Source organism: Amphiprion ocellaris, chromosome 3 (genome assembly GCF_022539595.1).
Source record: "Amphiprion ocellaris isolate individual 3 ecotype Okinawa chromosome 3, ASM2253959v1, whole genome shotgun sequence".
Taxonomy (NCBI): Eukaryota; Metazoa; Chordata; class Actinopteri; family Pomacentridae; genus Amphiprion; species Amphiprion ocellaris.
In genome coordinates this window covers 9,556,825-9,569,960 of record NC_072768.1, presented here as the reverse complement: position 1 = coordinate 9,569,960, position 13,136 = coordinate 9,556,825, and the positions used below count along the sequence as shown (strand labels likewise).

Here is a 13,136-nt window from a genome sequence, read left to right as displayed (position 1 = left end):
TCAGACTCGTGTATGATCAGTTATAAAACATGCGAACACTTTGTTATCCGGACGCAACGCGAACGCAACATAACCGTCAGAAGAGCTCCAGCGCCATCTTGAGGCCGTTTAGGTGAACATATAAACAACCGCTCGTCGCTACGTGTCCCTCGGCTACGTTAAATCCCGCTCCCCGCTCCCACAGGAACAGGCAGCGGCAAGTCAGCGGTGGAAGTTCGGGCCGAGTCAAAGATGGGGGAAATCATTCTGCCTCGGCGCATGTTCCTCTGGTGCATGGCGGTCATTTATTTGGCCGCTTTTGTGTCCCTTTACGTGCAGATACCAGGTGAGATTCCGCTGCCTGTTAGCTCCCTTCACTCTGCGGAGCCTGTTAGCTTGTTAGCCGGGAACTTGCTCAGTCTTTCCTGTGTTGCTTCTGCTTTTCACGCTGTCATACGTGGTGTGGAGCCGCCTGGAAGTTTCCGCTCTTCCCTGGACCAAAAGCTAATTTAACGAGCTAGCATCTGCTGAGGGAGAACCCACCTGTTGTAAAGACTTTCATGTGGTAGCAAAGATAGCAAAGCCTCTGTTTTGACTCTGTGAGAGTGATTTATTTTATAGCCCAGCTGAAGTCCACCAGACGTTGCACGTGTTTAAGGAAATTGATTTCGACTATTTAGCCGTAGTGGTAACTTGGTTTTCTACTGCATAGCTTTTCACGGTGCATTTTTAATTAATTTCAAGAAAATTCTTGTACCAGATATTGCTCAAAAAAATTACATAACATAGGAAACGCATGCCTAAAAGTAGATAAAGCAATAAGATACGAGTACGATACATACTGAAATAAAACAAGTAAGCTAGAATAAGACTAAAATAGAACAATAAAAAGTAATTCAGGCAATTACACTAAGGTTATAGGTAATATGACACATGATAATAAAATTATGCACCTGAAAAATGAGATAAAAATAAAATGAATGAATAGATCTTGACAATAACAACCAGATTTCCAGAGTATATTCAAATTCCAATACACTAGATCACATTAAGTTACTAATCACGTTTTGACACCTCCTTACTTTGCAATATGTATTACATTTGCAATCTATGTTCAGTTTTTTCTTTAAATGAGGCTGTGCAGATATTAATCCTGATAAGTAAGAACAACGTGCTTTATATGAGAGGATTTATGATGATGATTGCACTGCTCACTATCAGCATATCAAAATATCAATTATGTTTTTGAAGAACAATGTCCATCCCTTCAGTAGATTACATTGTTTGTGTCCAGGTCTCTATGGCAACGAGGGGCTGCTTCCTGCCCGCTGGCAGCTGCGATACAGCGGGAAGCCTCTGCTGGATCAGCTGCTGTCCTCTCCCACCCTCCTGTGGCTGGGGCCTCGGCTCGGCCTGGACACCCACACCGCCATGGAGCTGCTGTGTCTTGTAGGGGCTGCACTGAGCCTCGCCGCCACGCTGGTGGAGGGTCTGAGAGACAGCATTGTGTTTTTCTGCCTCTGGGCCTTGTATATTTCCATGTACCAGGTGAGTTTGTCATGGCTTTTTGCTGTCGGAGTATCTCCAGTTGCTCATCCTCACTAAACATCTTTGCCTGTTGCAGGTGGGGCAGGTTTTCCTCTACTTCCAGTGGTGAGTGTTAGAATCAGTATGATCGCAACCAATTATTTTTTTCATTAACATGCTACTTCTACAAACAGCATCTGGTTGAAGGAGCACAAAGTGATTCTGACAGTTTGCTGAGAGGTTTATGTTATTCTCAGTCCACTGTTTGTGTCATCACAGTAATGTTTATCTCTGCTGCTGTGCAACAACACTGTAGATGTCACGCCAAACAAGTGACAAGTCTGGTTCTCTTGTCCCCTCTCTTCTCTCTTGCTTGTTCCCTTTTCTACCTTTTGTACTTTCTACCTATCACTGTTTAGGGACAACCTGCTTCTAGAGACAGGGTTCCTTTGTATCCTTGTCGCTCCGCTGACATTAATCAGGGGGTCACGAGGGGTCAGAGAACATGATCGTGTGACCTTCTGGTTGATTCGCTGGCTACTCTTCAGGCTGATGTTTGCCTCTGGAGTGGTGAAACTCACATCTCGTTGTCCCACATGGTGGGGCCTCACAGGTATGTATGAGCATCTGTATCTGTGTTATTCATTCACCTTCAAGATGATACTGCAGTTTGTAAGGAAGCACACTGAGATATGTTTTAAAGCAATGTAAATGCAGTAGTATGTCTTGGAGGACAGAACATTAGTGAACTCTGCACATTTTAGCCTATGACATCCTAATTAGGGATCGACTGATATGATTTTTTTTGTTGGCCAATACTGATTTAAAGTAATCAAGAAGACTATTAACAGTACACATTTACAGTACAACTGAAAATCTTGTGTCAAAATTTAGACCAGACTAACTTCAATACAGAACTTGGTTGAAATATCTTTGTTTTTATGTTTTACAAATTCAATTAAAAAATAATTTTAACTTTATTGTGCAGCTTTGATAGGATATTATTTGTGACATGTCACCAATCAGCTGCTGTGGGAGACTAGTGACATCAGAAAAAGAAAGGCGGCTACTTTAGAGCCAAAGCAAGGCATTTTTACACAAATTTATTTCACCGTGAAACTGTTTAAAGAAATAAATATAGCAATAATTGGAAAAATGCTATATATTGGCTCAGATAATTGGCCGACCCTGAATATTAACGTACCAGTTAACTGTTCAGTGTGTTTCCTTGTCTTTCCACCATCTGATTACATTTCTTATTTTACTGTGGTTTGAACAGCCCTGACATATCACTATGAGACTCAGTGTATCCCCACTCCTCTGGCCTGGTTTGCCCACCAGTTGCCAGTGTGGTGGCAGAAACTGAGTGTGGTGGGAACCTTTGTTATAGAGATCGCTGTGCCTTTTCTGTTCTTCAGTCCTCTTCGTAGGCTGAGACTTGGGGCTTTTTACTTGCAGGTGAGTAGAAGTTTATCACAAGTTCTCCTTATTTCTTTAATGGGAAGTTGCACCGCTAAATTCTAGCCTGTGGAATCAGCAATTAGGAAGTAATTGTGTATTTTTTTTCTATATAAAGTGCTTTGCCAATTAAATATTTTTTTCTGCTTTTGAGTAGGTGCTGCTGCAGGTTCTCATCATCTTGTCTGGCAACTACAACTTCTTCAACCTGCTGACACTGACCCTCTGTCTGTCACTTCTGGACGATCAACATGTATATTTCTGGTTGCACAAGGCGGATAAGACCAGTGACCAGAAAAATAGTATGACACAGAAAATACTTCTTATCAAAAAATCTAATATTTTGTATTCAGTTGTCAAAGCTATAGTTCCAGTATTGTTTTATACACTTTATTGTTATTTGTCATGAAAATTGTGTTATTTCATACCTCATAACTGTGGTGCTCCTCAGCATATATCAGCATATTACACACTCACTGACACCTACAGTCAGTAAACATTTTGTGATCTAAAATGTATATTTTTTTAAAAATCATGTGGAAAGAGCCGCAGACATGCAAAGCTGCACTGTTTGTTCATGTCTGTCTCTCTGGTCCACTCAGACTCCAAGTTGTGGCCGAGGCTGTGTTACCTGCTGGAACTGTCAGTCTGGGCTCTCATGATCCACGGAACAATAATCCTCTTTGACCTGCAGCCGAATGCAACTAAGGATGGCATCTCTTCCCGGACAGGTGTGTATGTGTCCTTGTAAGTGCATATGAACTGCATAAATAGCATTTTACATTTTTTTTTTTTTACACGTTTTTTGCAGCCTTCACATACCACCACTTTAACCAGTTTCTGAAGACTGTCACTATTCCGAGTGTCTGGATAGGTGTCTTGTCTCTCACCTGGGAGATGGTCAGATCAATGTTCAGGTATGTAGATATGTAAATGTGAGCTAGTTCATGTGGTCTGTTGCACTTCTTGCCTCAGAGAAATTAATGTACATTTAAACTGTATTTCTAGGTGCGCATGTGTCTCCGGCTTCTTGAAGAGGTTTTGGGGTACGGTCCAGTGGACTCTGCTGGCTGCTGCTTCTGCTTCAATGTTTGCTGTCAGTCTGGTGAGTAAAGTTAGAAATACACTTTGTGCTGGGGTGTAGTTGACAGAACGTGTCTACAAACCAGGGTTTTATCTCTCTTTCAGGTTCCATTCACCTATATAGAGTACGACTCGCATGCCAGGTTGTGGCCAGGAGTGCGTCAGGCATACGAGTCAGTGGATCGCTACCAGCTGGTGAATTCGTATGGTCTGTTCAGAAGGATGACCGGGGTTGGTGGGCGGCCAGAAGTCGTCATTGAGGGAAGCCATGATGGGGTCGAGTGGACGGTGAGGACAAATGAGTCCTAATTTACACAGCAAAGCATAACACAATGCACTAGGGATGTACCGATACACTCAACTCACGATTCGATACAATTTCTGATATTAGGTTAACGACATGATTTTCTCACAATTTTTTTTTTTAACAGAATGAGCTTGCAGGCAAATTATGACTGGAAAAGAGTCCTTTAATTATTTCTCAGAGAAAAAACACATTTCTGAGGTAGGGTGGAACAAAACACAAACTTTGCAATGAATGCATATTTAAAAAACATATACATATTTAGATATATAAAAACTGCAAATTATATTTTCTCTTACCTTTAACAAAATGAAGAGAATCCCTTTTTATTTCTCTGATGTAGGGTAAGCTGTGCAATACAAGGCATATGTCCTCTTCTTAAAAGTGCAACTGAAATTATATTTTATCTTAAACAACTAAAAATACATAAAAACTGGATTTTCAAAACAAATCCCACATCAGAAATCACTAAATAAATAATACAAATAAACAAAATCCCACCCTTTTTCATTTTTGGACACGGAAGCCAAAATGCTTCCACACCTCTGACTTGAAATTGGTCAGTGCATCCTTGATTTCAAAATCCACCACTTCTGTCATTCCGTCTGAATACCTGACAGTGACATACAACTTCTAACTCAAAAGTAGATTACGCCCTCCGCTGTTTAAAAAGAGCATTGCAATTAATTTTTCATCTCAGCCGATTTGAATCATCACACATTTGTAGCGATTTTTAACTGCCTTGCAACCCATTGTTACATCCTTACAATGCAGGTTTCTTAATCAACTGACTCGCACTGTAGTAAGTTGTTGATATCTCTGTTATTTTGTCTTTTCTTCTAGGAGATTGAGTTTATGTATAAGCCAGGGAACCTAAGTGCATCTCCTCCTGTGGTGACGCCTCATCAACCCAGGCTGGACTGGCAAATGTGGTTTGCTGCTCTTGGGCCTCATACTCAGGCTCCGTGGTTCACCAGCCTGATGTACAAACTGCTGCAGGGCAAAAGAGACGGTGAGCAGCCTTTGAACAGTTAGAGCAGAAAAAACATTACCAGTGATCTGCAGCTGCAATGTTCTTATGACTTCATGGGCATTTCAGCTCAGTCAAATGGAGAAGGAAACCACAGCTGTGCTTCTTTCTACTGGTAGAAAGAAGCACTCCCTAAAAGAAGTATTTTTACTCCCTAAAAGAACATTGTCAAGAAACCTATCAAATATGCTTGATACTTGAAAGTTTTAAACTACTGGGAACAGAAAGAGTTCTTTACCTGAGATGATCCAGTGTTAAATTACGCTTGGAAAGGCAAGCAGTGATTGGATTTGAAGTTTGCTTTGTGCCCTGCAGTGATTGAGCTTATTCAGACGGATGTATCCCAGTATCCATTTCACCAGCAGCCTCCTGCCTACCTCCGAGCTCACCGCTACAGATACTGGTTCACTGAATCAAAAGCTGACGGGTCAGTTCTCCGTTTCTCCTTCTGTCTCTTTGTCTTTACATGCACCAAAGAAATCAGATTATTCTTGTCCTGTGAGACATTACTGCCAAATTTAAACTTAATTTATTTAAGATTTATTTTCAGCCATTAAAATACGTGAATTTAGGCACATATGCTGGTCTTTTTTATGTTCATTTAATTTTCCCTGTCTAATCAAGGGATTGATCTGAATTGAGTTTTCAGAGATAATATGGAATATTAGTAACCACCAATATTTGATGATTTACATTTGCAAAGAAAAAAACCTAAAAAATATATATTTGATTAAAGGGAACCTGGTATTCAAAACAATGTTATTTACTGTTGGCCGAGTCTTGTATCCAGCATGTGGAAGACAGTCGTAGTTCAGGGAGGTGGTTGTGTTCTTGTACATCACAGGTCCGTTTGCCAGTGAGCAACACAGGACAAGATGCGTGTTAATGCCAGGTGTGAACAGGGCCTTAGGTGCACTTATTGCATTCTTATGCACTGCCTGCAACCTGTTTTTGAGTACCCTTACATGCACACAATGAACAGGGTATTTACTGTTTGTTGGTTTCTTGGCAGCTCTTACCCACAGCGCTGGTGGAGGAGGGTCTATGATGAGGAATTCTATCCCATAGTGCACCTGGGCAGCACTTTCCTGGAGAGCATGCTCACCCAGTATGGGCTCAAGGTAAATCGAGAATCAAGATTTCATGGAGAACTTTAATATTGGAATGAGAATGTGGAGTAGCAAATGTTCTCTTTTCTTAATCTATTAAATCCACTTTTAACTAATATCAAATTATTCTTTGTCTGTAGGACAAATCGCCCCCACGGCGACTGTCCAACACCGCTGTTGCCCAGGTGGTGAGGTGGACGCGCTCTCAGGTCAGAGGTGTTCCGGCTCCAACACTAATCTGGACCCTAATTGCCTGCAGCGCCACCTTTTGTCTGTTCCGGGGATTGCGAAGCAGAAATAAAGGCACAGAAAAGAACTCGCTTGCTCCTGATGCCGATGCTATTGTTAGCGATCACACAAAAAACGTATCTGACAACTGTGAGAAATCAGATGAACAGCAGGCGGAGGAGGAGGAGGAACACAATGGCGTGAACAGTGAAGATGAGGTGGAGGAAAACGAAAGCGAGGAGAAAGACGCTATTAGTGACGAGGAGGAGGAGGAAGTGGAGGAAGATGAGATGGAAAAAGAGGATATCCCCGAAAAGGAAAAGTTTTGAAAAAGATGCAGGTAATCCCCACAGAGTCTCTTATCACCGCCTGCCTTTAAAGAATTTTACCAAAATGACCAAAGAAGTTGTTTTGTGTTTCTGGATCAGCCACTTATGAAAAATACTTTTTTTTTGACTTCTTTCACCTTCACTTTACTGCACTGAGGTTCACATCTGTATTTCACTTAATCACGTGGGAGCAGTTTTAACAATAAGTAAAGCCTTCCTGATTGGTTTACATCCAGTCAGAATAATCATGTTGGATGGAATCAGAACATAGAATTTGAAATATAAGGTGAACTCTGGTGTGCCCATCATGATAGTTAATGTGCAGCGTTCATGTTATTGTGCCACTCTGTGTCTCCTGATTGTGTTGTATTTCTCTTTGTGTGTGTATGTTTACTTGTCTCTTGCTGTAAGCTCTTGCAGACCCAAAACAAACAAGCACTTTTACTTTTTTCCACAAATGTGTGTTTTGCTTTTTGTTAGTATTGGAAATGAAACACCACACAGAACACTGTAGTTCTTTTAGAATGTTTTATAACATCAAAATACAATAAAATAAAAATGTGTTTGTACATCTGTTATTGTATACAATGAATAATAATTATGAGGTATATGTGAGCATCATTTTTAAAAAGCATGTGATAAGGATTGCAGATACCCATAATCTAGACAGTTTCAAACTCAATATATGGATTAATATGCAGTGATGGAATGTAGCTAAGTACATTTACTTAAGTGTGGTATTTAGGTGTTTTCGTTAATTGCAGTTTTATACTTCTCTTTACATCATAAATAACAGTAAAATGCTGAGGGGGAAACATTATTCTGCAGATTCATTAATTTTACCTATGATACTGTCAGTACATTTTGTTGATAATACATATTTTCACCTAAGTTACTTATTGAACTTTTTTATTTAAATAATGTCGTATGAGTATTATTATTGGCTGATTTCTGACAACATGGTTTGCTGCTGACTTTGTTTTCTGTTTCACCACTGCAGTATTCCAGGACAGTACTTGTCAATCAGAGACTGGTAGTACGGCTTCAGCTTGTCGACGTCAGGCATCTCGGTGGTTTTTGTGTACAGGTCAAATTTGCTGTTGAAAGAGTTGAGGTTAAAATTTTGGATAGAAGTATAGGTAATCTGTATATGAGAGAGAAAGATGCTCACTTAAACTCGTTGACCCAGGGCAGCATTTTCAGGTCTTTGTCATTGCACAGGTGCATGTAGTCTCCATGGGAATGCCAGGGGTAGAAGGAATGGAAGCGAATCATGTACAGCCCCTGAAGAGACAGAAAACTACATTTATGGCAGTGTCTAAGTACAGATGAGAAGAGATATTTGCTGCTGTGCTGCTTTACTGCACTTTACCTACTTCTAAGCAATTAAGACCTTAGAATTGACAGTTTTCCCTCCTGTTTGTGTACTAATGGTGAAGTAAATGGCACAAAAACACATTTAGCAGCCATTTAATGTTCTCATTGACTTACTTCCTCTGGGATGGAGCACTTGTTGAACTTCATAACTCGGTAGAGATATTCTGAAAACAGTATAACATATGACGGCACTGTAATGTCACCACATATTTACATTTTTAAAAAAAGTTGCAGTGGATGCAGCAGAGGTGTTATTGTGACTGAATGTAAGCATATCCGTTACCATCATGGCCCCAGGACATGAAGACATTGTCAAGGCCACATTTTGGTTCATAGATTCCATATTCTGTGCTAAAGACAGGAAAAATAAACAAGATAAACTCCCTGTACATTAGGTGGGAAGGCTGTAAGTGTTGCCAGAATCAGCAAGGATAGTGGAGCAGAATACGTTTAATGGCAAACAAACATACAACGTTGTATTTGTTCAATTCTGCAAGCGTTAAGGGGATACCTTAATAATTTGTGACAATGGAAAATTTCAAATGCCTCTTTGCATTGTAGCACAGAAAACAATCTACAAAACTATACAATTTTTAATTAGTGTTTTTTCTTATCTGTAATTTATCTGATATGAAGGAAACTGAGAACGCGTGCTGTGTTTCTGTGTAAAATTCATAAGGTAAGACTGCAGTCGTGGTGACTGGAAGGCTTACTGCAGTGGGTTGTGTGTTTAAAGTTGTCAACAAATTAACAAACAGCTGTGATAACTGAACATGAGAATACCAACTTGTAACTGGGATTTTTATCATCTGGGTTGTCCTGGAAGCTGTTCTCTCTGAACACAATGGAGTTTTGAAATTTGCAGCCCACAGGGAAGGTGTCACCCACTACAGCCCACTGCAGAACACACAGGAACAGTTGCCTGAGACTACTGTACGATATAATTATATCTAGCTGTGAACATTGTGTTTTTATATATATATATATATATATATATATAGTAGTTAAACATGCCTCTTATTGTCAAAGGAGAGTACAAAATATCAAAGAGGAGTCATAAAAATAGCAACGAGTGTATTTAAAAGTGCAATAAATCAAGTCTAAAAAATTGGGATGTCAAGACAGGATACCAGACTTATTTTCCTCTCTGAGATTATTCATGATGGAGCTTTGTTTTGAACCTGTCTCTTACCTGGGGTTCATCCCAAAGAGCCATGATCTTTCCAACATCATGGATCAGACCCACCAGCTGGAACCAGTCTGGATAGAGAGATTGTTATCAGTCTCAGCATACATGTATGTGCTTTTACACTGTCTCCATGTATTTCTGTCCCTCCCTCTGTATGCTACCTTTGTCTGGGTGTGCCTGGCGGATGCCTTCGGCTGTCTGGAAGGCATGGAAGGAGTTGGGAAAGTCCACATCAGGATCAGACTCATCCACCAGCTGATCTAGAGACATGATGGCGTCCATCATCCCCATCCTAGCGTGGTTGTAGCTGGTCCATTCAACATGCTGCATAAAGGTAAGAGAATCACCGTGTGACTGGGAAGGTTTTACATTTCAAGCTTGACAGGAAAGTCACTAAGTATGTGAAGTGCCCCTAAAAAAATGTAGAAATATTTTTTTCTGCATAATAAAATAGACCAATGAGGTTTTTATTTTTTTCTGAAATCAAAAATGTTCACTCACCTGAAGACTATTGGCTGTATGTTTTGTGTGAGTAATCAAATTAACGGTGGCGCAATTCACCAGTCACCACTCATGGTCTACTTGTTACTTTATTTTAAAAGGACACCCACTCTTCAAATATTAACAGCAGTGTCCAGTCTCTCACAAAGACCTGAAAAGAGACAAAGAGGTGACCATGGCCAGGTCTTCTTCAGGTCACAAATATAGAATAGGAAAATGTCCCTGGGTAACCTCCTTTAGGAAGGACAATGCGGTTAATCAAACAAAGTTGAGCTCAGACAGGACATCCATTGGCTTTTTTTCCCTCAGCTTTCATTTCAGAGGGATGGATAACATTTGTTTCCTCAGTCTGACAGGTTTCCTCGGTCATCCAGAGCTAAACAAATATATGCAAATTCAGTATGATTTTGAGAAAGATGCCTTAAATGAAATATCACCGCTGATATTTGACACAGAGACAGAAAGCATATATCCATATGCTATCTTGTCCCCTTATCTTTATGAACAAGGTCAGAATTTGCAGAATTTCACCTGCTGCTCTTGCTGCTGATTTGCTCACCTTTCGCTTTACAAACTCCAGCGTTTGGTTGGTGTGCATCAGGGTGTATGTGTTGAAGACACGGTCGAATAGACTTCCATTCTGAAAAACACATAATACGATCACAGGTGGACTGGTTCCAGGACCACGAATAACACCATATGACATATTTTATGACATGACATTCTGGAAAACAGACTGCAACTTAGATATTGACATATGATTGTTATTATTAGTGTGATTTTGATCTTATCAGGAGAATCAGACACAGATGCAGAACAGTGCTTGCTTCAAACAGTATACAATAAAAGTGAATGCACTCCTGTGCAATATCACTTAAATGACAAATAATTAAAAACTGTATCATCTTTCAAAAATACTTCACAAAGATTATACTGACAATATGGGCCCCAAAGTGGAAATTCATCGCAACAAAAGTAAACTGACAAAAGATGTTAGAAAACCTGTCATCGTTAAAGCAAAACTAAAGGATCTGGGATTTCCGATTAGCTTAACTGTGTGAACACGGGTATAAAATGACCTGTGAATACCAGAACTTTCTTAATTTTGGACTTATGGACTGTGTATGTATGCATTTCTATCTCATGACTTTACATTGAAAAAAATGTATTTGAAAAATCAGAGACTTCACAATTGTGGAAAAGGATATAGGAAGATCAGGAAGATCTGTGACTAAACAAAAATGAGTTAAAACACAGTTGCAGCAGTCACCAGGGGTATAAAATGTGTCATTTTACCACTAACCAGATGTCACATGGGAGCACATTCTTTGGTCAGATGAGATCAAGATAAATTTGTCCAACTCAGATGGGGTCCGGCATATTTAGTGTAAACCTCGCCACCACAGTGAATGCATAATCCTGACAGTAAAGCCAGAAGTATGATATGGGGCTGCATGAGCGCAAAAAATACTGATGAGATAACATATATAGATGTGGATACACAAAATTACTGTCTGAAAAGATGACTCTCTGTCTGCAGAGGCTTAGCAGAATATTAAGAACATTCTTGAATATCAACAATCTAAACCACATCGGCAAACTCGAGCAAGAGTCTGTAAAGAAACCTGTCTGTGAAGAATGGCAGAGCTTTCCTCCATAAATTTGGTATTCCCCATACCTAGGACAGATAACATCAGTCAGCAGGATTACATAAATGTTTAAAGCTGAAGGGAGTCTTTGAATTACCTCAAAATTTCTGGAGTCCTCCTTCTCTTTGGTTTCATTCATCTCCAAATTTGGCCGATATGCCAGAGATGGATCTGGACCCTGCGTTTAAAAAAAGCAATTTTGGGGTTTTGCAAACATGCAAGATACATCTGCTTTCAAATGAAATGTGCAAATGAGTAGAAATGATACTTACTATGTGGACAATCTTCATGGCTGACAGGTGAAGTCGTAGCAGCTGTTGTGTTGTGGTGTGTTGGTCCTCTGCTGCTGACTGCCTGCGTCTCTGCACATATATATCCCCCCTGGTTGAAACTGTGATGCTTTTGACCTGACTGCACTGTAGGCCAACATTAAGTGCACAACAATGTTTAACCAAACCTTGCCTAATGGAGTACTCTGTGTTGAACGTTGGCCTTTAGTGTGTGTGTTTTTATTTGCGTGTGTGTATCCATCCCATGAAGAGTTTTTCAGTGATCAGCAGTTTACTGAATTTGACTTACGTAGAATGACTAAGTAGTTATTTTTATTGTATTTGGATTATTGAAGAAATACACACATTTACACCGATTTAAAAGTCTATTTCTATTACTCTGGGTTTTTTTTGGCTTTATTAGATACGGTAGGTTTGTTGAGAGGCAGATAGGAAAGTAGGGAGAAGAAAGTGGGGAGGACCTGGAGCAGAGGGCTATGAGCTGGATTCGAACCCAGTCTGCTGCACCTGAGACTATAGCCCCAGTCTATGTCTACCTGGGCACCCCATAGAATACACGTTATCTATTCCTGTACCTGATCTGTACTACTGTACTACACTGATCTGTACTGGTCTATATTTGACGTATAAAACAAAATGCCTCCACTTTTTTTGGATGTAATTTACACGTATTGAACCCATTATGTATACAACAGGCCCTGACTGGTGTTTTCTGTGTCAAAAGTCCGGGTTCTGTGTTAGTTGGTACAAATTTGCACACACAGACTGGAAGGAAATCTGTTTTGTTGGAGAAGAGGTAAAGTTGACGCGGCTGTCACAATTTGTTGTCGATTCCCGGCTACCAGACGTCCTGATTGGCTGCGGTCCCAGCAGGTCACCAGGTGTCCGTTCAGTCACTTTGGACTGAATGCGTGAATAGATGAGTAGAAATTATCCATATTTATCTCCATTACGTGGAGCTCATCAGATGATGTGATGTGATCTTTGGATTTAACTTTTGACTTACAGCCCTCATCTCTTCTCAGTGAGGTCAATGTCAAGAGACGGACACACACAAACAACACAAATATTTGAACAAGCTGG

At 40.2% G+C, this 13,136-nt stretch overlaps 2 protein-coding genes across 2 annotated transcripts; one reads left to right on the top strand and one right to left on the bottom strand.

Moving 5' to 3' along the window:
- The first annotated feature begins 127 nt into the window (after positions 1-127).
- lmf2a (lipase maturation factor 2a) lies at positions 128-7,616 on the top strand. The gene is made up of 14 exons (XM_023275390.3): positions 128-325; positions 1,274-1,527; positions 1,604-1,632; positions 1,926-2,119; positions 2,786-2,964; positions 3,122-3,266; positions 3,567-3,695; positions 3,776-3,881; positions 3,973-4,069; positions 4,153-4,335; positions 5,195-5,363; positions 5,697-5,808; positions 6,394-6,502; positions 6,631-7,616. Exons 1-14 carry the CDS (start codon positions 232-234, stop codon positions 7,045-7,047), a joined length of 2,217 nt encoding a protein of 738 aa, XP_023131158.2. The 5' UTR covers positions 128-231; the 3' UTR covers positions 7,048-7,616.
- Positions 7,562-12,188, bottom strand: miox (myo-inositol oxygenase). The gene is made up of 10 exons (XM_023275391.3): positions 12,036-12,188; positions 11,861-11,941; positions 10,674-10,754; positions 9,775-9,937; positions 9,617-9,684; positions 9,212-9,321; positions 8,708-8,775; positions 8,539-8,588; positions 8,219-8,331; positions 7,562-8,144 (listed from the first exon to the last, which is right to left on the bottom strand). The coding sequence occupies exons 1-10, from the start codon at positions 12,051-12,053 to the stop codon at positions 8,036-8,038; spliced, it is 861 nt and encodes a 286-aa protein (XP_023131159.1). The 5' UTR covers positions 12,054-12,188; the 3' UTR covers positions 7,562-8,035.
- Between the last annotated feature and the right edge of the window lie 948 nt (positions 12,189-13,136).

What these genes read in the sequence shown, in the direction of transcription:
- lmf2a (XM_023275390.3), top strand. Translation starts at nt 232, where the DNA reads ATGGGGGAAATCATTCTGCCTCGGCGCATGTTCCTCTGGTGCATGGCG. An exon ending in ACTGAATCAAAAGCTGACGG is followed by an intron (nt 5,809 to 6,393) that starts GTCAGTTCTCCG and finishes GTTTCTTGGCAG; the next exon opens with CTCTTACCCACAGCGCTGGT. An exon ending in TCACCCAGTATGGGCTCAAG is followed by an intron (nt 6,503 to 6,630) that starts GTAAATCGAGAA and finishes CTTTGTCTGTAG; the next exon opens with GACAAATCGCCCCCACGGCG.
- miox (XM_023275391.3), bottom strand. An exon ending in CTCTTTGGGATGAACCCCAG is followed by an intron (nt 9,322 to 9,616) that starts GTAAGAGACAGG and finishes TGTGTTCTGCAG; the next exon opens with TGGGCTGTAGTGGGTGACAC. An exon ending in AGTGCTCCATCCCAGAGGAA is followed by an intron (nt 8,332 to 8,538) that starts GTAAGTCAATGA and finishes CTGTCTCTTCAG; the next exon opens with GGGCTGTACATGATTCGCTT.